The 26569-nt window shown below is 50.6% G+C and overlaps 1 protein-coding gene across 1 annotated transcript in view; it reads right to left on the reverse strand.

Moving 5' to 3' along the window:
* Nucleotides 1–715: 715 nt before the first annotated feature.
* The window catches only part of LOC119956283 (ras-related protein R-Ras2-like), a 31171-nt gene continuing 5317 nt past the window's right edge, over nucleotides 716–26569 (reverse strand). Inside the window, exons 2-6 of the mRNA XM_038783364.1 lie at nucleotides 8816–8903; nucleotides 7436–7538; nucleotides 5004–5112; nucleotides 4730–4848; nucleotides 716–1185 (exon numbers count right to left, since the gene is read on the reverse strand). Of these exons, the coding sequence (XP_038639292.1) occupies nucleotides 1098–1185; nucleotides 4730–4848; nucleotides 5004–5112; nucleotides 7436–7538; nucleotides 8816–8903 (507 nt within the window). The 3' untranslated portion in view covers nucleotides 716–1097. The remainder of the gene's footprint in view (nucleotides 1186–4729; nucleotides 4849–5003; nucleotides 5113–7435; nucleotides 7539–8815; nucleotides 8904–26569) is intronic.

Consider the following 26569-nt stretch of genomic DNA (forward strand, 5'->3'; position numbering starts at 1 on the left):
GGTCCCGCCGTCTATCAACGGGGTTTCCCATTGTCTGCACCCCCCCCCCCCCCCCCCCATGGCGGGGGTGCTCCATCGGCAGGACCAGAACATCCAGCTGGTGTGAACGGCTGGTGTTAAGCACTCTTGGGTTAAGGATGGAATGGTTGGGTCCAGCAAGCCTCTCTCTAATCCTCTGTTCCACTAAGAGTTGATCCCAAGTTAATTTTGTATCTGAACCAGCCAAGTCCGGAGGCGGGCGGGGGAGGGGGGGGGGGGGGGGGGGGGGGGGGGAGATGGCCAATCGTTCATCACCTAATCCTGGTCAGCAGTCTTCTGGACCCATTCCCTGCTGATTGGACGTGTCTATTCTGTACAATAACTGCACGCTCTCGCGAAGGGCGAGGTTTTAGTACACTCCCCTCGACAAAGACAAGTTACACACGATTAACCACCCACACCAGTAGTGTCAATTGCAGTAGGGCAAGATAGACCTCAGCATATATGGTCTCCTCCCTCCCCTCCCTCCCTCTCCCTCCTCCCTCCTCCCTCCTCCCTCCCTCCCTCCCATCCCTCCATCCCTCCATCCCTCCATCCCTCCACACCTCCATCCCTCCATCCCTCCATCCCCTCACCACCCCCCTCCACCCCCCCCACCACCCCACCCCCAATCACCACCATCACCCCCAACCACCACCACCACCACCACCACCACCACCCCACACCCAGCGACCATTTTCCAAAATAGCACCCCTGGGTCCCACCATTACACTAAAAAGGAAGATTGCATTTTAGAAGAGGCTTTTTTTATATATAATATATATATGTACACACGCGTACACAAACACACGTACACACACACATACATACACACACACGACAACAAATCAAAAAAAAAGACAAGTCAGCTGCAAGTCCAGCAGTGGGCCCTTGGCCCTTTGACCGAGTTCTACAAGTCATTCAGAACAGGAGGACAAGTCTTCAGTCATTCCGTGATGCCTTCTCGATGCAAGGGAGAGTGAAGTCAGTTGACGCTGTGGAGGAAGGAGAAGAGAACCAAATTCGCCAGGGGCAGCTCGGAGCAAAGCTAACTCGCTGCCAGAAGAAACGGAGAGGCCTCACATGAGAACGCACGGACAGCCGCTGGACTCTCCTTTCGATGTCTTGGGTTGGGGGCTGGGCGGACTCTCAAGCTCCTGAAATTTCCTGCAGGGAAGGGGGGGGAAAGAAATAAAAGGAGTCAAGGCACTCGACCGTTAAAAGTGGAGAGAGGGGGAAAAGTTGAGGAAGGCAAGGATTTATGAGTACGGGGAAAAGGCAAGCAGAATGTTGGCGCACCAGCTCAGGAAAAGGGAGGCAGCCAGGGAGATTGGGTAAAGTAGAGGCGGGAATACTGTCCTGGACCCAGCGGGGGTGAACGAGGTGTTTAAGGACTTTTATAGTCAATTATACGAGTTGGAACCCCCGGCTGGGGTGGAGGGGATGGGGCAAGTTCTGGATCAGTTGAAGTTCCCGAGGGTGGAGGAGGACCTGGTGGAGGGGCTGGGAGCCCCAATTGAGATTGAGGAAATAATCAAGGGGCTGGAGGGCCTGCAGTCGGGCAAGGCCCCGGGGCCTGACGGCTACCCAGTGGAATTCTATAGGACGTTTTCAGAGATATTGAGCCAACTGCTGGTGAGGACATTTAATGAAGCAAGAGAGAAGGGAGTCCTCCCCCGAACAATGTCGCAGGCCTCGATCTCATTGATCTTGAAACGGGAGAGGGATCCGGAGAAATGCGGGTCATACAGGCCGATTTCTCTACTGAATGTGGACTCCAAACTGCTGGCTAAGATATTGGCCACAAGGATAGAGGACTGTGTCCCAGGATGATAAGGGAAGACCAGACGGGATTTGTAAAGGGCAGGCAACTCAAACACAATGTTCGAAGGCTTTTAAATGTTATTATGATGCCCTCAGAAGGAGAGGAGGCGGATGTAGTAGTAGCGATGGATGCGGAGAAGGGTTTTGATCGGGTGCAGTGGAATTACCTGTGGGAGGCGCTGGGAAGGTTTGGGTTTGGTGAGGGCTTTATTTTATTTAAATTTAGCATAGCCAAATATTTCTTTCCAATTAAGGGGCAATTTAGCGTGGCCAATCCACCTAACCTGCACATCTTTGGGCTGTGGGGGTGAAACCCACGCAGGCACGGGGAGAATGTGCAAACTCCACACAGACAGTGACCCAGGGCCGGGATTCGAACCCGGGTCCTCAGCGCCGTAGGCAGCAATGCTAACCGCTGTGCCACCGTGCTGCCCTGGTGAGGGCTTTATTGACTGGGCGCGGTTGCTCTGTCAGGCACCAGTAGCGAGTGTGTACACGAACCAGCTGAGGTACTTTAAACTACACCAAGGGACGAGGCAAGGGTGCCCCCTCTCCCCGCTGCTGGTTGCTCTGGCCATAGAGCCATTGGCCATGGCGTTCAGAGCCTCTAGGAACTGGAAAGGGCTGGTTCAGGGGGGGTGGAGCACCGGGTCTCGCTCTACGCAGATGACCTGCTCTTGTACATTTCAGACCCATTGGAGGGGATGGGGGAACCTTGGGGGAATTTTGGTAATTTTTCGGTGTATAAATTGAACATGTGGAAAAGCGAGATATTCGCGATCCAGGCAAGAGGGCAGGAGAAGAGACTGGGAGAGCTGCCGCTTAGAATGGTAGGGAAGAGATTTCGATATCTGGGAATCCAGGTAGCTCGGGAATGGGAGGCACTGCACAGGTTAAACCTATCCCGGTTGGTAGAACAAATGGAAGGGGACTTTAAGAGATGGGACATGCTCCCAGTATCACTAGCGGGGAGGGTACAGACCGTGAAAATGACGGTCCTGCCCAGATTTCTGTTTGTCTTTCAGTGCCTCCCCATCTTCATCCCGAAGGCCTTTTTCAAGCAGGTGAATAAGATTATTTTGGGCTTTGTGGGGGCGAATAAAACCCCACGAGTGAAGAAAGTGTTGCTGGAGCGCAGTCGGGGGGAGGATGGATTGGCGCTGCCGTTCCGGAGATGGCAAAGGGAACAATTAGAAGGATGTGGATTGACTTAGAGACGGGAGCTTCCCCAGCTGGAAATCCTTTGGAGGATAAATTTGAATTGCCAGCAGGGAATGGGTTTAGGTATTTTGCAGGTGCGAGACGTCCCGAGAAAGCAGGTGCCTTTCCGCTGCTGCCGCCATGGGGGTACAGGATAGAGTAGTCTCCAGTACCTGGGTGGGAGAGGGGAAGGTTTCAGATATTTACCAGAAGCTTTCGGAGGGGGAGGCTCCGGTGGAGGAGCTTAAGGACAAGTGGGAGGACGAGCTAGGAGGAGAGATAGAGGCGGGTCTATGGGCGGATGCCCTAAGCAGGGTTAATACCTCCTCATCGTGTGCCAGGCTCAGCCTGATACAATTTAAGGTAGTCCGCCGGGCGCACATGACTAGGATGAGCACGTTTTTCGGGGTAGAGGTGCGAGGTGCGCGGGAAGCCCAGCAAATCATGTCCACATGTTTTGGGAATGCCCGAAGCTTAGAGGGTTTTGGCTGGGTTTCGCTGAGGCAATGTCCACGGTGCTAAAAACACGGGTGGTGCCGAGTCCGGGGGTAGTGATCTTTGGAGTATCGGAAGAGCCGGGAGTTCAGGGGGCGAAAGAGGCCGACGTCCTGGCCTTTGCCCCTCCTGGTAGCATAGAGGCAGATCTTGTTAATGTGGAGGGGCTCGAAGCCCCCGAGTGTAAAGACCTGGGTTAGTGACATGGCTGGGTTTCTCAGTCTCGAGAAGATGAAGTTCGCCTTAAGGGGGGGTCAATGGTCGGGTTCACCCGGAGTTGGCAGCCATTCATTGACTTTCTCGGGGAAAATTATAATTTTCGGGGGGTGGGTGGGGAGAGAGAGAGAAAGAGGGTCAGATTGTTGTTTTATGGTTGGGGTGTGAGAAAATTGGGATGGGGATGGAAATGTTTATTATACCATGCTGATGCCATTGTTAATGTTATTATTATAAAATCTTTTAAATACCCTAATAAAAATATTTTGTGTAAAAGTGGAGAGAGGAAGCGTGGAAACAGAGAGGTGTTAACCTGAAACGCTAAAGTTCTACCAATCTGCATCTTTAATACAGATCAACAAGAACCCAAGGTTTCCTCAAGCTGAAGAAAGAGGAATACACAGCAACACTGCTCAGAAACGTTCTGAGTTTGTCACATGCAAAGGATGCCCTCGTATGTTTATCCACACAACAGTGGCTCCGTCCCATTGGCGATTGAATGGATGGGAGCTCTTGTGCGATATGAAGAATGTTGGCCTCTCTACGCTCTGCCCAATTCACATCCTCGTTTTCAAAGCCCTCCTGCTAACCCAGCCCCGCATTTCTCCAATTCTGCCCCATTGAGAATCCCCAATTTTAAATCTCTCCACCATCAGTGGCTTCAGCTGCCCAAGGACACCCCCCCCCCCCACCCCCCCCCCCCCCAAACTCTGGAATTTCCTCCCTGAATCTCTCAGCCCCTCTCACTCCCTTGAAGATGCTCCATAAAACACATACACTTTGACAAGCTTTCGCTCATCTGCCGCACTTAACCCCTCGGTGTCTAAAAGTGGTTCGAGGACACTCGGGAGGCATCTTAGGATGTTTTACTAAGTTAAAGGCACTAATGCAACTTGTTGTTGGATGTGACGAGTTGATCCATTGGCAGTAACGGCTGGTATAGCTTCCTTCCGAGAGAGTGAATAAGTAGCTTTACCGTATTGCCCGCACCAAGTTGTGAAACGCATTGTCTACATTCAATCGGATTTTTGCAGAGGCCTCCAGGTAGGTCACTTTCAGCTGCCTTGCGAGATTGTCGGCCTCTTCTTTTGTTACCTACAGTGAGAGCACAGGGCAAGGGGGGGGGGGTTATTTATTAAAACAGCAACCCACACCACCACTCCTGGACCTCACCCACCCACGGACCCCCTCCACCCCCCCCCCCACATCGCACGCACACGCACGAACCTTGGCCCCCACGCGAGACTCACCAGTCGCTGGTGCTCAAGGTCGGCTTTGTTCCCAATGAGGATCATGGGAAATTCATCTCGGTCCTTCACGCGGAGAATCTGACGGTGAAATTTACTGATCTCGTCGAAACTGAAAAAGAGGGGATTTATTATTGAATGGTTGCCGGCCGGGCATTTATCATCCAGTAAGCTCGGGAGATGGTGGACCCCCCCCCCCCCCCCCCCTGTAGCTGCTGCGAGTCTGGGTGGTGAAGGGAGTCTAAGGACAATGAGGACTGTTGGACCTACAGGTGGCCAACTGCAAACGGAAGCCTTGGTGGAACAATCAGACACGATTCCAAAGAACAACATTTCCCAATCTCCCTCGCTTTGCTGAAGCTCATTCCCAAGTCGGGTCCACGACGCCGCTCACTCTCCGGAATCTTACCCAGCTAGCTGCCCTATATGTACGAACGCAGGCAGATGAATTAGTAGAAAGGGTGGATGGAGGCGGCATCGCTCAACAAGCCCGATCCTGTCCTTGCCAAACATCACACGCAAACACAGGCAGCGGAGATCAGTGGGTGGCAACTGGCACTGGGGCAACTAGAATTGAGGCTACCCCCCCTCCCAATCCCCCCAGTCAGGGGTAAAAACCAGAAACAACTGGAGTGATTTGAAACCTTGTTTATCAGCTGTAATACTGAGCAATGGGGCAAAGGGAAAAAAGACGGGATCAAGAATCAGTTGAGTGACACGTCTTTTCAATTGAATGGGGACCACGGCAAGAGTGTGGAGCGTGGCTGGCGGTATACCGTCATGCGATTGGAAATGCTCGCGCGATCGAGGAGGCCTCCAGGAATCTGGTCAACCAGAGTTGGGAACCCAAATCTAATGTTCTGGTTTATTTAATAGAATCGACGTACAGAGGTGAGGCCATTTGTCAGTGCTGGCCCCTTATGAAAGAGCAGCTGTGCTTAGCCCTACACCCTTTTTGTTTAATCCGGTCAGTTCCTCGTCCTCGGGTAACTCTTTTAAAAATTATTCGATGGGATGTGGGCGTTGTCGCCCCTGCCCAATTGCCCTCGGACCCAGCGGCTCGCTCGGCCATTTCAGAGAGCTGCATCGAATGAACCACGTCACTTGTGGGTCTGGAGACAGGCCAGACCGGGCAAGGACGGCAGATTTCCTTCACCGAAGGGAAAGCCAGATCGGCTTTGACAACAATCAATGGCTGTTCCATGGCCACCGTTACCGAGACTATCTTTTATATTTCAAAATTGATTAATTTAATTTAAATTCCACCAGCTGCGTGGTGGGATTTGAATTCTGGAGTCTTAAGCCTGGGCCTCTGGATTACCCGCCCAATGATATGGCCACCGTTTGCCCACCCCTTTAAAATTATTCAGAGAATCATTAGAGGAGGCAGCGGCGCACTGGTATTCTGACTGGACTAGTAATCCAGAGACCCAGGGTAATGCTCTGGGGACATGGGTTCAAATCCCCCCCACGGCAAATGTTGGAATTTGAAGTCAATAAAACAAAAATCAGGAATGAATTAAAAAAGACTAAATGATGACCACGAAACCATTGTTGATTGTTGTAAAAACCCGTTGGGTTCACCAATTTCCTTTAGGGAAGGAAATCTGCCGTTCTTGCCCGGTCTGGCCTACGTGTGACTCCAGACCCACAGCAATGTGGTTGACTCTGAATTGAGACTCGAGGGCAATTAGGGATGGGCAACAATTGCTGGCCTTGCTTAGTGACGCCCGTACCCCATGAAAGAATTTCTAAAAATCTTCCAACCCCTTTTCAAACGGAGCATTATATATACTTTTTAAAAATAAATTTAGAGCATCCAATTTATTTTTCCCCCCAATTTCCGGGCCAATTTAGCGTGGTCAATCCACCTACTCTGCACATCTTTTTTTTTTTTTTAAATTTAGATTACCCAATTATTTTTTCCAATTAAGGGGCAATTTAGCGTGGCCAATCCACCTACTCTACACATTTTTGGATTGTGGGGGCGAAACCCACGCAGACACGGGGAGAATATGCAAACTCCACACGGACAGTGACCCAGGGCCGGGATCGAACCTGGGACCGCAGCGCCGTGAGGCGGTTGTGCTAACCACTAGGCCACCGTACTGCCCTACTCTGCACATCTTGTTGGGTTGCGGAGGCTGGACCCACGCAGACATGTGGAGTTTGCATCTTCTGCACATGGACAATGACCCGGGGCCGGGATCGAACCTGGGTCCTCGGTGGCATGAGACAACAGCGCTAACCACAGCGCCGCCCCCGGGGTGGGGGGGACACCTGGCTAAGCCTCTCCATCTATCTCTACCCAACAAGGGGGCAACTCTTAACGCCTTTACCTTAATGAGTAAAAGTGGTCACCTCGCTGACCAAACAGGTCATTGGAGAAACTCGGTGTAACGTTTTTATACGAAGATAGTTAACGAACGTCCTACCTCCCCCGATCATTGATGGCGAAAACGAGAAGGAAGCCTTCGCCCGAACGCATGTACTGTTCCCTCATTGCTCCAAATTCCTCTTGCCCAGCAGTGTCCAAAACTTTAAAAACACAAAGAGTAGGAAAGTGAGAGGGGGGGGGAGAAAGAAGTCATCCAAGACGAAATGAGGTGAGCAGTAAAGGATATTCTCTCATTAGACAATAATTGAACAGATTCGCGTCTGCAGGATCCTTTGCACAAGTTTACACAGCTCATGCCAGCACAGGCAAGTTTCAAACACAAGTTTCCATGGTTACAGCCGAGGAAGTTACCCCATACTGACAGAATTAAAATTCTTTCATGGTTAAGCTATGCGTCGTGTGAGGAGGTGCTGGGACCACACCGGAACCTTCCTCGATAACTAACAGACCGTTGCCCAGTTGGGGCTTATAAGCAAGTCTGAGCCCGAATGCCTCGTTCAAATCTCTACATCTTGGCTCACTCGCTCGCTCCCACCCATCCTCCTACCTTGAAGGCAGGATTTTCCTTCTTTCCCTCCTCCCTCAACTGCCGCCCCCCCCCCCCCCCTCAAACCTCTCCTTGTCCGAGGGCCAGAAGTTCTGCGGTGACCCATACACGTGGTCATTCGTCGTGAGCAAGCCCGTACAGAAACGTGTTCAGTAGTTGAGCCTGGATTAAACAGAAAGGGTGCCTGGAATCCAGAAAATAATTCCAGTAGGGCTTGGTGACTTTTTGAAGGTTTTCTTTGGGGGGGGGGCACAAAATACAAATGCCAACTTGCATGCATAGACACGCTGGAATATAAATACCCCAGAGACCTACACTTAGACACCCCACTCAGGACTGCTCAAGCGCTTAGATTACTTCCAAGAGCAGCGTTAGAAATAATTTACCAAGTGTGTCCCCCAATCCTTCCATGGCCATTTCCCCATCTATCACCACCTCCATGACCCCGTGCGATCTCTGCGCCCCTCTAAATCCTGGCCGCTCGTGCAACACCCGCTTCCTCCATCCTGACCGTTGCCAGTTGTGCCATCAGCTGCCAAGTCCCCAAACTCGGGAGGTCTCCTCCACACACCTCCCTGCCTCTCGCTCTCCTCCATCAAAGTCTCTCTTGGGCCAAGCTCATCGCCCATTCTCTCTTATGACCTGGCGTCAAATTATATTCGCTGACAGTCCCACGATGTGCCTCGGGGGGTGGGGGTGGGGGTGGGGGGTGTATTGCTATGTAAAAAGGTGCTATACAAATACCAATCGCTGGCGTGACCGGGGGAGTCACTGTTGTGAAAACATCCAACGTGAGTTGTGCTGGAGAGCTGTGCAGTCCGTACTCAGGCTAGCGAAGGGCTTATGCATCACACAACCCGTGCAACTTACTGTCTAGTCTTGCCGTCCGATCATCGATGACACATTGCTTGGTGTAGGAGTCCTCAATGGTTGGGTCATAATCGGATACAAAATAGGACTGGAATCAAAAGAAAACAGCAAATGAATTGAACCCCATAGCAACAAGAAAACACAAGCTTTGTAACCGGGTTGGGGAGGGGGGGGGGTACCTCACAAGACACGACATTCAGATACCTCAGAAACCTGGACAATAAATAAAGTTCTGTGCGAGAAATGTGCCTTTGAAATGAACATGCTAACCCTAATTCCCACGTCTAAAATTCCATTTCCACTCCACAAGACCAGCAAAGAGGTGTTTGAAATCGCAAGAACAAAAAGGACTCTTTGACATCCAGAGAAGGAAACCTCAGTATTTCAGCCACTTGGATCAGAGCTGGAAAGCGGCAGAGATCTCGGCGAGAGGGGAAAGTGGAGGGCGGTGGAAAGAGGAGTCGGCGGCCTAGGGGTGGGTTGGATGACGGACGTCACAGGCCGATGGCAGACAAGCGACAGTGGGTGTGAGAGTGAGTCAGACGCGGGCGACACATCCCGATAGCCGATCCCCTGGTAGAAGGAGCTACCAACAGGGCAGGGGGAAAAGAGAGCCCATTGCGTTCCCCAGGACTGACTAGCTCATCATCGGTATTGAAAAAATTGAAAATCGCTTATTGTCACGAGTAGGCTTCAATGAAGTTACTGTGAAAAGCCCCTCGTCGCCACATTCCGGCGCCTGTCCGGGGAGGCTGGTACGGGAATCGAACCGTGCTGCTGGCCTGCCTTGGTCTGCTTTAAAAGCCAGTGATTTAGCAGAGTGAGCTAAACCAGCCGCTAGACCAGCCCCTATCGTTCAGACATTCCGAACTAGTGATCCAACGGCAACATTTGACACATCGATACTGGCCCATGCAACCAAGGTGTTCAAAATATCACAAAACGTGATCTCTCGTCCCAATTTCATACCTGATTCACAAAAGAATGGCTGCCACGTACTACTTGGATAAGCACGCCACCTTCCACACCCGGCCCCGAGCACAAACGGCCAAACAGTACGATACACAGCACAGACCGTAGCAAGCGAACATCTATTCAGGGAAGCTCGCATTTTAAAGCGGCATTTCATAGACTCGAGTCAGCCTAAAAGGGCGACACGGTAGCCCAGTGGTTAGCACCATTGTTTCGCAGCTCCAGGGTCCCAGGTTCGACTCACACCTTGGGTCACTGTCTGTGCGGAGTCTACACATCCTCCCCGTGTGTGCGTGGGTTTCCTCCGGGTGCTCCGGTTTCCTCCCACAGTCCAAAGATGAGCAAGTTAGGTGGATTTGCCATGATAAATTGCCCTTAAGTGTCCAAAAAAGATTAAGTGGGGTTACTTGGGTTACAGGGATGGGGTGCAGGTGTGGGCTTAGGTAGGGGGCTCTTTCCAAGGGCCAGTGCAGAGTCGATGGGCCAAATGGCCTCCTTCTGCACTGTAAATTCCATGATTCCAAAGAGCTGTTCAACCAATGAAGTACTCTTGAACTTGTAATAGGAGGCAAGCGCACAGCAAAATCCCGCACACAGCAACATGATGAAGATTAGTCATCTATTTATTAGCCGGGCGGCATGTGGCGCAGTGGTTAGCACTGGGTCTGCGGCGCTGAGGAATCCCGGCTCTGGGTCACTGTCCGTGTGGAGTTTGTACATTCTCCCCATGTCTGCGTGGGTTTCACCCCCACAACCCAAAGATGTGCAGGTTGGGTGGATTGGGCATGTCAAATTGCCACTTAATTGAAAAAAAATAATTGGGTACTCTTAAAATTAAAAAACAAAACTTATTCATTAGTGTTCTGGTCAAGGGTCATCTGCCTGAAGTGTGAACTCTACGGATGCTGCCGTCACCGGCTCTGTAATTCCAGAGTTTTCGGATTTTATTCCAGAGTTCCAACGCCTGCAGCATTTTGCTTTGGGAAAGTTGCTGGTGGATGGATAAATATTTGTCTGCAGTCCATTAGCTAGAAGAGGAGTTGGCCCTGGCACCTTTCAGATTGAGGCAGGGAGGGATAGTAAACGGGGTCTTCACGTTTTACAATAGCAGCCGAAAACACGGCATCTCTGACAGGGCGGCGCGCCCTCAGCGCTGCACTGAGTGTAGTCGGGTTCAGGAGAGCGGCGCTCGAACCCAAGTGGCAAGTGTGCTCCCCCCCGAGCTGCCAGTGACATCTCGTCTCGGAATTGCAACACTTCTACTCTCATTCGGTCACACAGAAAGCAGTGCGTAAATGATCCAAATTAAGAACAAGACTTCTGCAAGTGTTCAGGGCAGCTAATTTAGCAGCCATTCCCAACATAGCCTTGCTGTGAACTAAATTCCTATTAATACCACCGTGAGAATCTAAATTTCACTTTCAAATTTTCAAATTTCAACCCCTTTTGCCGACTCATTTCCTGGCGCTGGCTGGCAGCCAGAGTGACAGAGCGATACGTCAACAATTGGTCATTTCCCTTCCCCTCACAGACAATAGTCCAGCTGCTTAATGTGAGGAATTAAAACAACTTTCTTCAGGGTGGAGTTTTCTCCAGGGTGGGGAACCATCCATGGTGGAGGACCACCTTCTTTGCAGGAATCTGTCAGACAACAGGCGTTAATAACGCCGGGACCCCTTCAAAACATTCTAAAAAGGAAAACCGTTCGCATTAGCCAAGGGTACCGGATGGCACAGATCGAAAGAGTTCTTTTTCTTTTTAAAAACGCAGCAAGTGGTGACTATCTGGAACTCGCCGAGTGCGAGGGTGCCAGGATGGGAGAGGGGGGGTCTTACGACGAAGAGGGAAATAAACTTGCAGAGTGATGTACCATCAATTGAACGGGAGACGAGTTTCTGAACAAAAGTATGGCTTTAATCTGCTAGATGTTAGCCCTGCGGTCGATTACAGTAGAAGGACGACCGCCGGGAGTACTGGGTATTTATACCCCACCCTGGAGGCGGGGTTAACTCAGCCTCTCAACCAATCGGGGAGCCGTCACATGACTGGTCTCAACCAACCGGTCGAGAGGCACATGACCAACCAGGGCCAATGGTAAGCCAGGCAGCTATGCTAATCATACCACCACACAGAGTTACGGGAATTGAAAGAAGAATTGGCCCCAACTGGATTGCACTACAGAAAGCAGGCATGTTTTCAATGGGCCGAACGGCCTCCCTTCTGTGCTGTCAATGACTCTGGCTCCAAACCCCCAGCATAGAGCAACACACCAGAGATCCAACAGAGACAAACAATCTGGTCCACTTAACCTTTTTTAAATAAATTTAGAGTTTACCCAATTATTCTTTTCCAATTAAGGGACAATTCAGCAAGGCCAATCTGCCTACCTGGCACATCTTTGGGTTGTGGGAGAAAATTGGGTACCCTTGCAAAACAAAAACAAAAACTCTTTAGAAAAGGAGGTGACAGCGAGAACTTTAGGGAAGAAAATGCAGAGGTGGGGGCAGTAAAAAACAAAGATGCCAGAAGACGTAGGAGCAGAAGAAGGCCATTCAGCCCATCAAATCTGTCCCACTTGTCAATCCGATCATGACAGATGGTCCCCCGGGTTGGAGAGGTTTCCCCGAGAGACAGGAGGAATTCTGATCTCGAGAATTGTAAACTCGGAAAGGTTACTGGAGCCAATCAGCAGGCTCAAACCTGATTGGTGAACGGAACTGGGTGCAAGTTAGGAAAAATAAGGCAGCAGAGCTCCAGCTGGTTCACGTTTATGGACGGGGTGCATTTTTACTTTGATGCAACTTGTTTGCACTAGATATCAGAAACTCTACTTCCTGTTGGGCTCACCCAGGGTTTGAGGTTACAGTTGCTGTACTGGCACTGGTACACATTGACACACACGGTTTCACAACACCACAGGGTGGGGAAGAGTGTACAAAGGAGCACCTTTTCCTGCCTGCAGCTTACAGCACGCCCCAACAGGTTAGACCCCAGAGCCCTTCCAAACAGGCCCACCTCACTCTGCCTGCCCACAAAAGGGCCTCGGCAAAACCGCCATCGCTAAAAAGGCGAAGAGAGCTGAAAAACACGCTCTTGTTTGGCAACGCGTTACTCAATTCCAGGCAAGGCCCTAGCTGCTGCTCGGGGAGTCTCTCCCACGTCTGAGGCAGAAGGTTTGGGGGTGCGAGCTCCACTCCAGAGATTAGAGCTTCTAATCTAGGCCGACGCTCAGTGCGGTACGAAGGGAGTGCTGCGCTGCCAAAGATGCAGTCTTTCCGGTGAGACGCATACGAGAGGCCCTAGACCAGGGGTGGGCAAACTTTTCCGTGCAAGGGCCACATTCAGAAATTCACAATTTTAAAGGGCCGCATAGTATATTAAGTAAAATAATTTATATTTAAAATAGCCAAAATAAAAGGTTTTTAAAGAAAAAAAAGCAATTAATTTTTATTAATGAATATTTTAAAGTAGAAACTTCACATGAAACACATGTTGTGCCGAGCAATGATCACCCTACTCAAGTCAACGTATCCACCCTATACCAGTAACCCAACAGCCCCCCCATTAACCTTAAAATTAAAAAAATTTTTTAATGACTTGATCTTGGTGGGCCGCATAAAGACCTTTGACGAGCCGCATGCGGCCCGTAGTTTGCCCACCCCTGCCCTAGACTCTTTCTCAGGTGCAAAATGATCCCATGGCGTGTTCAAAGTAGAGGAAGACAAGTCATCATGTTTCCCCCCCCAACCCCCCCCCCCCCCTGCTTGTCCAGGGCCAATATTTTTCCATAAAACACCACCGCAACGCTAATTTATCTCATTATTGTTTCTGGGATCTTGCCGTGTACAAACTGGCAACCTTTCCTTGTGTCCCAGTGACTACACTTCATTTCATTGGCGGAGATGTATCCTGGAATGCCCGGCGGCCATGAATCTGCTACAGAAATGAAATTCCTTCCCTTACAAGCCAAAAAGGTAGGATAGGAATTTCCCCAGGAATGTCAGACGCTATGCTAACAGGCCAAGACTCGTCAGGGAGTCAGACGCTACGCGAACAGGCCAAGACTCGTCAGGGAGTGGAAACAAAATGAGAATGGCAGACGGTTTTTTAAACACATGGTCGAACCACGACATCATGCTCTTAAAACGAAATGCAAAACGACAAAGTGGTATTTCCAGGGGACACGTGAGGGAGTCCAAATGCATCTGGAAATGGATCAACATTCCCAGCACCTCCTTCGGAATCACACACTCATTCAACACTAAGTGAAGGCTCACCCGACTGATTCTGGGATGGCAGGATTGTCACATGAAGGAGGATTGGGTCGGCTGGTCCTGTATTCCCGGAGGTTTCGAAGAATTGGGGCCGGGAGGGTTGGGGGGGGGGGGGGGGGGGGTCTAATTGAAACGTATATAATTGTGCAGAGCTAAGCAGACTGGACACAGGGATGTGGCTTCCTCTGGCTGGGGATCGAGAACATGGGGCGGGATTCTCTGACCCCGAGGCTAAGCGTTGACGCCTTCGTAAATACCGTCTCCCGATGGCATCAACATGGCCTCCGGATCAGCAATTCTGACCCCTACAGGGCGCCACGGGTCGGCGCATGCGCAGTGGGACCGGCGCGATTTCCGCACAGTGTCTCCCTTCTCCGCGCCGGTCCCGGGCGGAGAATCGCCAGGGTGGTGAGGGGGGGGGGGGGGGGGGGGGGGGGCGTAGAGCGGCCCCCTGACTGGCGCCGCACCAATTCCCCCACTCTCCGGATAATTGCGTCCCAGGCGCTGGGGCGGTGTGGCGCAATTCGCACCGGTCGCTGTGATTCTCCGGCCCGGCCCCCGGGGTGAGAGTATCCTGCCCAAGGGGTCACAGTCTCAGGGATATGGGGCAGGCCATTTCGGATCAAGGCGAGGAAACATTTATTCACTCAGAAGAAGGGTGTTGAACCTGTGGAATTCTCTACCACAGAATGCTATGGGGGCCAAGTCGCAATATAGTTAAGGAAATAGGGGGGGGGGGGTCAAGGGATTTGGGGGAAGTGTTATGGAGGGTGGTGTTGAGATGGACGAACAACCATGATTATGTTGAATGGCGGAGCGGCGCCGATGTTTCTGTATTTCTACTTGACCTTCTGCCCCCCCAACACAGCGACATACAGACCTTTCTGCCCCCCTCTCCCCCCCCCCCCAAACACACTGACCTACAGACCCCACCATTGGGCACTCCCCCCCCCCCCCCCCCACCCCCAAACACACTGACCTACAGACCCCACCATTGGGCACTTCCCCCCCCCCCAAACACACTGACCTACAGACCCCACCATTGGGCACTCCCCCCCCCCCCAAACACACTGACCTACAGACCCCACCATTGGGCACTCCCCCCCCCCCCCCCAAACACACTGACCTACAGACCCCACCATTGGGCACTCCCCCCCCCCCCCCCCCAAACACACTGACCTACAGACCCCACCATTGGGCACTCCCCCCCCCCCCCAAACACACTGACCTACAGACCCCACCATTGGGCACTCCCCCCCCCCCCCCCACACACACTGACCTACAGACCCCACCATTGGGCACTGAACATCCCCACCGTCGAGGCACCAACAACTAGAAAGTCAACAAATTCCCAACTGAATGTCAGTCTAACAACCTTTTGTAACCAGTTAGAATAAAAGATTAAGATAAAAATATTTGTTTCCCTTAAACCCATCGATGATTGTTCCCAAGTTTCTCTCATATGCTTTGTCCCGAATCCCTGGAGAATCCTGGGGATTCGACAAGGCCACCTCCGATCGCTAAGTAATGAGCTCTATTACCATGTTCCCCACCATGGGAGTTATCAAGTGCCCAGACCCAGCGAGGTTCAATAACTCGAGGAGAGGAGGGCAGAAAAATAAGGGTAGTAAGGAATACCCGCCAGTATGGAAGAACAAGTCATGGTAGAGGATGGGCTGGATCTTCCTAAAGTGGCTTCAGACATGTCGCCATCACAGAAAAAAAAACCTTTTGGGGGGGTGGGGGGTGCAGTTGGAAGGAGTGTCACCTCGAGGGAGCGGATTTCTCAAAACACAAGCAACTGTACATTCTCAACCACTACAAAAGGCAGTTCAGGGAAATGAAGTGTTAACCGAAAGCTATTTAAGAAACACTACACCCATCACACATCATAGAACCCTTATAGTGCAGAAGGAGGCCATTCAGCCCATCGGGTCTGCACTGACCATCCAAAAGGGCACTCTACTGCCCCCGCCCTATCCCAGTAGCCCCGCGCATTGATCATGGCCAATCCGCCTAACCTGCACATCTTTGGACGGTGGGAGGAAACCGGAGGAAACCCACGCAGATACAGGGAGAACGTGCAGACTCCATACAGTCACCCAAGGCCAGAATTGAACCCGGGTCCCTGGCGCTGTGAGGCAGCAGTGCTAACCACTGTGTCAAATCAGAGTGAGCCGGAGCCTGACTTTAGTCAGAAGGAGATTTGTACTCTCCTGAACTAGCCAATAGACATCAACTCATTGGAGGACTGAAACCAGCGATTACTGCATTGTCTGGAGTCGCGAGAGACTAGACGCAAGTTTAAATCCCACCTTGACAAGTTGACTTTTAAAAGAAAATGGAAATAAAGACCTGATTGTCAATAAGATTGTCATTAAACTGTCAAACGGTTGTCAAATGTTTTGTGTGGTCTTGAGCCGAGCAGTTGCCATACCCAGGCTGTGATGCAGCCAGATAGGATGCTTTCTATGGTGCATCTGTAAAGGTTGGTAAGAGTTAATGTGGACCAACCTTTACAGATGCACCATAGAAAGCATCCTATCGGGCTGCATCACAGCCTGGGTATGGCAACTGCTCGGCCCAGGACCGCAAGAAACAACAGAGTCGTGAACACAGCCCAGTCCATCACACGAACCTGCGTCCCATCCATTGACTCCATCTACACCTCCCGCTGCCTGGGGAAAGCGAGCACTGACCCCCTCCCACCCGGCTTACTCACTCTTCCAACTTCTCCAATCAGGCAGGAGATACAGGAGTCTGAGAACACGCACGAGCAGACTCAAAAACAGCTTCTTCCCCACTTACCAAACTCCTAAATAACCCACTTATGGACTGACCTGATTAACACTACACCCTGTATGCTTCACCCGATGCCGGTGTTTATGTAGTTACATTGTGTACCTTGTGTTGCCCTATTATGTATTTTCTTTTTATTTTATTTTATTTTCATGTACTTAATGATCTGTTGAGCTGCACGCAGAAAAACACTTTTCACTGTACCTCGGTACACGTGACAATAAACAAAATCCAAATCCAAAAAATGCAACTGGGTCATTAATGCCTTTACCAGGGGAAGAAAATTATTGACCTTATCTGCACTGTGTCCAAGGGTGATGGATAGACACTTGAAAGGGCGAAAAAAGACTACTGGGTTTGGTAGAAAGGAAAGGATAAGAAAGTGAGAGAGTCGTTGGAAGCACTAAAGAGCTGGCCCTGGACAATGGACCAAATGGTCATTAGAATGGGACTGGAGTCACGTACAATTGGGACTAAGAGCCCTCTAGCATGGCCCTGCAAGAAACTAGCTTGTATTAAACCGTTACGGAGCAGACCGGGGCCCGGGGGGTGCCTCAGAGCCAACTACAGCCTCCCGTCTCGCCGGCGAAGTCCATGGCCCGAGCAGGAAAAGGGGAAACAGTTCGCGGCTGTAGCGGGGTCATGCCGTCAGCCACAACGCACCCAGCTGAACAAGCAGGGCGTGCGAACAGATTATCACCCACCCGTGCTGCGCATGCAACTTTGCTGGTGAGCAGGGAGGTTTGTGCCTGAAACTAGGAACCATAAAATATGAGGTAATCAGAAATAACTCCAAGAGGGAATTCAGCAGGAACCTCACTACCCAGAGAGTGGAGCTCACTGCTACATGCGGTAATTGGTGACTGTCTAGCTTCCATTCTCAAGGGTGAGAGGTTACAACGATGTACTGATCGATGAAGCAGAAGGACCAGCACAGACCAGTCGGGCAGAATGGCCTGGTCTGGAAATATTTGGCAGTGATGCAATACTAGAGCATCCTGGGCTTGAAACAGAGGCATCTTTTATGTTGCTATAGGAACAGGATAACCCACATCTTTTAGTGAGCAGGTAACTCACTAACATCTAAACGTTGAGAAATAAAATCCAGATCACACAGGAAGGCCATGCATACACACATGTACGCACAGGAATACTAACAGCAGGTTTCACGTACAATCCAAGAGTTTCAGAAGGGACTTCAAACCCCCGAGGTGGATGTAAAAGGTCCTTTGGAGCTATTGCGAGGAGCATTTCTCCCAAGGCAGTCAGTCCTGACAAACATGTCACCTTCAACCTACGCCGCAAAAACATATGACTCGGTCATCACCACATGACCTTTCATGGGAGCTTGCTGTGCGCGACTGGCTGTCACACTTTCTGCAACGCTGACTACACTGCAGCTGATGAAGTTGTCCTGAAGTTGCGCTATAGAAATGAAAGTTCTTCCCTTCGAAGAAAGGCCACTTGGGAAAGCCATTAAGAGCAATGGATCCCCATCGCAGCAGAGGTCAGTTTGGTTTGGTTGGGAAGGCAAGATGATTTTGGAAGTGTTTAGGGCGCAGCGGTTAGCACTGCTGCCTCACAGCGCCGAGGTCCCAGGTTCGATCCCGGCTCTGGGTCACTGTCCGTGTGGAGTTTGCAAATTCTCCCTGTGTTTGCGTGGGTTTCGCCCCCACAACCCAAAAAATCTGCAGGGTAGTTGGATTGGCCACGCTAAATTGCCCCTTAATTGGAAAAAAATAATTGCGTGCTCCAAACTTATTTTTTTTTTAAAAACAAACAAGAACTTTATAGGCCACCGGCCCCAGGAGATCTGCTCACTCACTCAATACCATCGTGATTGATCTTTGACCTCAATCCATTCTGCTCCCCACTCCAAATCCCACAATTCTTTCAGTGTGCAAAAAAAACTATTAAATTCAGTCTTGAACATACTCAACAAACCTCCTCAACTCTCGGTGGTAGAAAATTCCAAAGATACACCTCAGCCTGAGGCAATAAACGTTCTCAGCTCATCTTTCTTGTAAATAAATTTAGAGTTCCCAATTATTTTTTAGGCCAATGCACCTACCCTGCGCACCCTTTTGGGTTGTGGGTGTGAGACCCACGCAGACACGGGGAGAATGTGCAAACTCCACACGGGCAGTGTCCCGGGGCCGGGATCGAACCCGGGTCCTCAGCGCCGTGAGGCAGCAGTGCTAACCACATCCCATCTTAAATATTCCCTGCTTGCCCAGAGCCGGTATCTCTATGTTCTAGGCACAACCGTTGTGTCTACCATGTCAAGCCAGTTTAGAATCCTGCAGGTGTCAAAGAACAAAACAGCACAGGAACAGGCCCTTTGGCCCTCCAAGCCTGTACCAGTCATGATACCACTCGTGGCCAAAATCCTCAGCACTTCCTTGTGCCATATCCCTCTACACCCATCCTATCTATGTGTTTGTTAAGATGCCTTTTGAACGCCGTTAATGTATCTGCTTCCACAACCTCTCCTGGCAGCGCGTTCCAGGCACTCTCCACCCTCTGTGTAAAAAACCTGCCTCGCCCATCTCCTCTAAATTTTGCCCCACAGACCTTAAACCTCTGCCCCCTGGTGACTGACCCCTCCACCCTGGGAAAGAGTGCCTGCCCATCCACTCTATCCATGCCCCTCATAATCTTGTAGACCTCTATCAGGTCACCCCTCAACCTCCGTCATTCTAATGAAAACAGTCCAAGTCTATTCAGCCTCTCTGCATAGCTAACACCTTCCAGACCAGGCAGCATCCCGGTAAACCTCCTCCGCACCCTCTCCAAAGCCTCCACATCCTGTGTGGCGATCAGAATTGTGCGCAATATTCCAAGTGCGGCCGTACCAAAGTTCTATACAACTGGAGCGTGACTTGCCAGTTTTTATACTCAATGCCCCGGCCAATGAAGGCAAGCATTCCATATGCTTTCTTGACTAACTTGTCCACTTGTGTTGCCACTTTCAAAGATCTGTAGACCTGCACGCCCAGATCTCTCTGACTTTCTATATTCCCAAGAGTTTTGCCATTTACGGTATATTTCTCCTTTATGTCAGCCTTCTAAATGCCAGAGGGTATAGGCCCATTCCACTCAACATCCCATCACAGGGCAACGCCGCCACTCCAGGGAGGAATCGAGTGAACCTTTGCTACCTTTCCTTAGACATGGAAGAACAAAACTTGACACAGTACTCCAAGTGTGCTCTCAAAGCCCAATACAACAGGACTTTCTTATAATGCTGCAAGGAGTGATTCCTGAGGGCAAGGTGGAGTCATCTAACCAAGTGGTTAGCACTGCTGCCTCTCAGCAGGAGGGACCCAGGTTCAATACCAGCCTTGGGTGACTACCTGTGTGAAGTTTGCAAGTTCTCCCGGGTTTCCTCCGGGTCCTTTGATTTCCAATCATAGTGCGAAGATAGAACATAGAACAGTACAGCACAGAACAGGCCCTTCGGCCCCCGATGTTGTGCCGAGCAATGATCACCCCACTCAAGCCTTAACGTATCCACCCTATACCCATAACCCAACAACCCCCCCTTAACCTTACTTTTTTTTTAGGACACTACGGGCAATTTAGCATGGCCAATCCACCTAACCCGCATATCTTTGGACTGTGGGAGGAAACCGGAGCACCCGGAGGAAACCCACGCACACACGGGGAGGACGTGCAGACTCCTCACAGACAGTGACCCAGCCGGGAATCGAACCTGGGACCCTGGAGCTGTGAAGCATTTATGCTAACCACCATGCTACCGTGCTGCCCCAAAGATGTGCAGGTTAGGTGGATTAGTCATGCTAAAATTGCCCATTAGTGTCTAAAGATGTGCAGGTTAGGTGGGGTTACAGATAAAGGTGGGGGAAGTGGGCCTGAGTGGGGTGCTGGTTCAGACTCGATGGGCCAAATGGCCTCCTTCTGCACTGTAGAGATTCGATGGAATAAGTTACACTTTTAAAAATAAATTTAGAGTACCCAATTATATTTTTTTCCAATTAAGGGGCAATTTAGCATGGCCAATCCACCTAACCTACACATCTTTGGGTTCTGGGGGTGAAACCCACACAGACACGGGGAGAATGTGCAAACGCCACACGGACAGTGACCCAGAGCCGGGATTTGAACCCGGGTCCTCAGCGCCGTAGTCCCAGTGCTAACCACTGCGCTACGTGCCGCCCTGGCATCAGTTATACTTGTCTCATGTACTTGGATGTTGACGCTGGGCATTAGATAGTTAAGAATATTCCCTCCATCCAACACCCCTCCAATGAAGAACTGAAATGCAAAAGCAGGAAAAAAAAACACCAAGAGCTGCCTGAATGATCCCGGTCGAATAGCTTTTCCAGAGGGCCCCCGTACAAGCACGTGGGTCAGTCTTCAATGGCTCATTATGGCACCATCTGTCAGGGAATGGTCAGCATATGTTAAACGTATAAACCTCAAAAAGGTTTCATTATGAGATACAGAGCCGATGTGGTCGCGTTAGGTTCTCGAGATTGAAGAACTCGAGTTTCTAACTGTAACGAGAGAGACCCGGAAGTTATGAGTGATTGCAAACTATGATGTGTGCCCGCTCGCCATGGAGTGGGTTGCACATATTCAGTTGGTTTGACTGACTGGCAGTGCTGGGGCATTGCTGAGGAGTAGGTCCACTTTTCCATCTCGAGTGGACAACAGAATTTTAATCATTAATCTGAAGTTTTTTCCCCCCCCACTCACTTACAAGCACGATGAGGAGTGTAGCTCCAACAACACTGAAGAAACTCAACCCCATCCAGGTTGATTACCCCCACCCATTCACAAATATTCAATCCCTCCACCACCAACGAACAGTGGCAGCCGTGTGTAGCATCTACACAATGCACTGCAGGAACTAACCAAGGTTCCTCAGGCAGCACCTTCCAAACCCACAACCTCTACTATCTAGAAGGACGAGGGCAGACAATACCCGTGAACCCCACCACCTGGAGGTTCCCCTCCAAGTCACACACCATCCTGATTTGGAAATATATCGGCCGTTCCTTCACTGTCGCTGGGTCAAAACCCTGGAACTTCCCCCCCCCCACCGACAAAACTGTGTGTGCACCTTTTATTAAATAATCTTATTGTCACAAGTAGGCTGACATTAACACCGCAATGAAGCTACTGTAAAAATCCCCTAGTCGCCACATTCCGGCACCTGTTTGGGTAGACAGAGGGAGAATTCAGAATGTCCAATTCACCCAACAAGCACGTCTGGTCGTGATTTGTGGGAGGACAGCGCCTACACCACATGGACTGCAGTGGTTCAAGAAGGCAGCTCACCACCACCTTCTCAAGGGGCAATTAAGGACGGGCAATAAATGCCGACCTAGCCAGCGAAACCCACGTCCCATAAATTAATTATTAAAAATATATTCGTCCCACATCCACCAAATGCAGAAAATGCCAGTCCCGACAGATCTAGGAGATGCAAAGTGCGGATTGGTTACAGAAGGGAACAGATTCAGGGATGAGGGATTACAGTTACAAGCACATACGAGAGAAACTGTGAATGTTGTCCTCAAGAGCAGAGACAGTTAAGGTGAGATTTGATCGAGGTATTCAAAATCTACGAGAGAAATCAATGGGAGAATGTCGAACTAGGGGGTGGCTCTTTAAAAATAAGCGGCCGTCCGTTTCAGAGGGAGATGAGAAGACATTTCCTTCCCCCTCTAGCGAGTCTCTGGAACTCTCGTCCGCAAAAAGGCAGTGGAAGCCGAGTCTTTGATCGCTTTCAAGGCCGAGCCAAATAGTTTCTTGATCAGCGAGGGGGTGAAAGGTTGTTAGGAGGAGGCGGGAGGCTAGAATCAGATCAGCCATTGAATGTGGAGGAGGCTCAAAGGGGCCTGTCCCTAACTCGCGCGTTTGAGCTGCTTCCTCAGCGGGAATTGGAAAATCAAACCCACCCTATTGCCGTTATTCTGATTACCGCACACCAGCCAGTCAACCCGTCCCAGATTAGCCGGGAAATAAAGAGAAAAGAGTTCCCAATGACGGAAGGGTTGATGACCAGAGAGCACGAAAATCAAAGGCAACAATCTGGTGCAATTAGTGGTTAGGATTTGGAACGCACTTCCCGAGAGCAGCAAGGATCCAGATGCAACACAAACCTTTGGATAAATATTTAGAGATAAAGATTGCAGACCGTCGGGAAGAGGGATGGGATTAATTGACTTGCTTTGAAAGAGGAACCATGCTTGTTGGGTCAAACGATCTCTTTCTGTTCCAGAACATTCTACGTTATTTCCAAATGTTACATTTTAATTTCACATCTTATGTGCCTTTTCAATTATCTCTTTTTCAGCTACGCCGCAGATTTCAATGAATGGACACTGCTCTTCCCCGAGTCCTTTGTCCCAAGGCTCAGCAGCATTAATGATGCTCCCCACTTTCCCGTTCTGAGCCACTTTGCCATGACGACAGCACAAAACATAAAGGGGTGGAGCTGTTCGGAGTGGGGCACGGACAGTCACCCCCACCTTCCGACTGAGGTGGGGCCGCGTCTCCAAGACAAAGCCTACAAGTCAAAGATCATGCATGCTGGTCTACCCCAGGGGGGGCACAGCGGTTAGCACTGCTGCCTCACAGCACCAAGGACCCGGGTTCAATTCCGGCCTTGGGTGACTGTGTGTCTGCGTGGGTTTCCTCCGGGTACTCCGGTTTCCTCCCACAGTCCAAGGATGAGCAGGTCTGGGGGGATTGGTCATGATAAAATTGTCCCTTAGTGTCCTACGGTTAGGTGGGGTTACCTGGGGGTCGGGCAACAGAGTGGATTAGATTAGGGTGCTCTTTCGGAGCGGGATAGGAGCCTCACCCATCACTCTTTATAGGTCCTGACTACAACATGGTGTCAACAGCACAGGATTCAATTGCTGTTCTGGTTGGGGTGGATTCCACACCCGTCTCCTCACCCCACCAGTGGTGGAGATCGCGACGCCCCGGGTCCAACCTGCCTTTTGGTCAGAGAGCCAAAGGAGGAAACCAGCTCCCAATGGCCTGGACCCCCACCCCTGCCCCCTTCCATCCCATTAACTTGTGTCAGAGGGTTGCCCCTCTCCCCTATCAGAGAGCGCTCGGGTCAGAGAGAAACGGCGCAAGAGAGAAATGGCGCAAGAGAGAAAAGGAAAATGGAGCATTCCCACACCCAGTGAACAGAAGCTCGACGTGGGAATCTCCCAGTCATTGAGAGATTCGCGAGAAGAATTGAGTAGAGAGAGAGAGAGAGACGCACTCCTGTCTGCCTCCATCTTCAAATTGTTAACACATGAAGAGAGATTAGAGAGTGTGCAGCCCGGGAGCTTTGGGCACAACAGTGTTTCAAGCCTCCAGACTGGTTGTAAGAATTTATTTTCGGAGGCATGATGTAAACAAACCCCGTCACAGGGGGCAGGGAGAGGAATAAACAAGTCGGTCAAAAGGTCCAGTAACTCATCACAGTCAGTCAGCCTACTGGGACAGTACTGCCGTCTTAATGTACACCCATCAACGCCAAAAAGGAGCCATTTTCAAAACGCAGGAGATTTACGAGCAGAGTTCTGCCTTTAGTGCAGTGTTACAGGCTGATGAAACGGGTGTGCTTGTATGGGCCACAGAGACTTGGGATGGTGCCAAGGGAACCACGGTACCTCCCAGTGGCGGGGCGGGTTTTATTCTCCAGATGGGTAGCCCCTGACCCCGGCATGGACAGCAAGGGCAAGGGCTGCGGAAACAAGTGGATCAACTGGGATGCCTTCCGCGGTCGAATAGTCAGTTCAGCTCACCCACGAGTTATTCCCGTTTGGTGGAGCTGCATCCCCAGTCGGAGGCACAAACCTCAGCAGAGATGGGGCCGGGGGTGGAGTGGATTCTCCGCAACGTGGCGGGGTACAGTTCAGAATCCCTGCACGAGTGTCTGTACGACTCCCTCTCCCCAGCCTCCCCGAGCACCTCACAGCCAACCAAGCATTCATTTTTGAAAGAGCAGTCACTGTTCTAGTGCAAGGAAACATGGCCACTAATCTACAGTGGGGTGGGGGATGTTAACAAAGTATTTAATCAAGGATCCTAGGCCTAAAAGAGTACAGAGGTCAGGGATGCACAATAATGATGCGTCAAACAAAAGCAACTTTATGGATGCTGGAATCTGAAACTAAAAACAGAAAATGCTGGTCGGACAGCATCTGTGGTGAGAGAGAGAGAGAGAGAACGAACGTGGTTAACGTTGGGATCTGGGTGACTCTTTGTCAAAGATACGCAAGAGGCTGGCTGGAGGAGTGTCCAGTTCTGGGCTCCCCACTCCAAGGAAGGATATGGTGACGTCGCCGAGGGTGCAAAAGGATTGCGGACGAGGGATGACAGTTCCAAAGACCATAAGACGTAGGAGCAGAATTAGGCCACTCGGCCCATCGAGTCTGCTCCGCCATTCAATCATGGCTGATATTTTCTCATCCCCATTCTCCTGCCTTCTCCCCATAACCCTTGATTCCCTTATTAATCAAGAACCTATCTACCTCTGTCTTAAAGACACTCAGTGATTTGGCCTCCACAGCCTTCTGTGCAAAAGTGTTCCACAGATTCACCACCCTCTGGCTGAAGAAATTCCTCCTCATCTCTGTTTTAAAGGATCGTCCCTTTAGTCTGCGATTGTGTCCTCTGGTTCCTGTTGTTCCTACAAGTGGAAACATCCTCTTCACGTCCACTCTATCCAGGCTATGCAGTATCCTGTACGTTTCAATAAGATCGCCTCTCATCCTTCTAAACTCCAACAAGTACAGACCCAGAATCCTCAACCATTCCTCATACGACAAGTTCTTCATTCCAGGGATTATTCTTGTGAACCTCCTCTGGACCCTTTCCAAAGCCAGCACATCCTTCCTTCGATATAGGGCCCAGAATTGCTCACAATACTCCATATGGCGTCTGACCAGAGCCTTTTACAGCCTCAGAAGTACATCCCTGCTCTTGTATTCTAGCCCTCTTGACATGAAGGCTGACATTGCATTTGCCTTCCTAACTGCCAACTGAACCTGCACATTAACCTTAACCCCACAAGAGAGCGGGGAAGCTGGGGCTGTCCTCCTCTGAGCATAGAAGGCCAAGAGGAGATCGGATGGAGGTGCTCAAAATCATGACGACATTCGACAGAGTGAAATTTTAAGAAAGAATCGGGAGAGACGGCTGAAGGATCAAAAAGAGGAGGTCACCAGGAGGCAAAGATGGGCAGGTTAGATGAGATGGTGGGGATAGGGCAGCGGAGTGGGCCTAGCTAGGGTGCTCTTCGAAGGGTTGGTGCAGACGCAATGGGGCTGAATGGCCTCCTCCTGTACTGTAGGGATTCTACGGCAACCGGAGAAAAAAAAAAACTTATTTCCATGCAATGAGCGATTAGCATTTGGAACTTCCTGATGGTGTGCAATGAGTGCAAATTCAATAATTCAAGAAGGAATTGGGTAAACATTTGGACAAACAATTACAGGGTTATGGGGAGGGGGTGCGGGGAAGACAGGCAACAACACAGGCTCAATGGCCTCCCATGCTGTGCTATTCTATAATTCTATAGAGATGCCACAACTACTATATTCCCCCCCCCCCAATTAAAGGGGCAATTTAGCGTGGCCAATCCACCTACCCTGCATATCTTTGGATTGTGGGAGTGAAACTCACACAGACCCGGAGAGTGTGAAAACTCCACACGGACAGTGGCCCA

The sequence above is a fragment of the Scyliorhinus canicula genome, chromosome 23 (genome assembly GCF_902713615.1).
Source record: "Scyliorhinus canicula chromosome 23, sScyCan1.1, whole genome shotgun sequence".
Taxonomy (NCBI): Eukaryota; Metazoa; Chordata; class Chondrichthyes; order Carcharhiniformes; family Scyliorhinidae; genus Scyliorhinus; species Scyliorhinus canicula.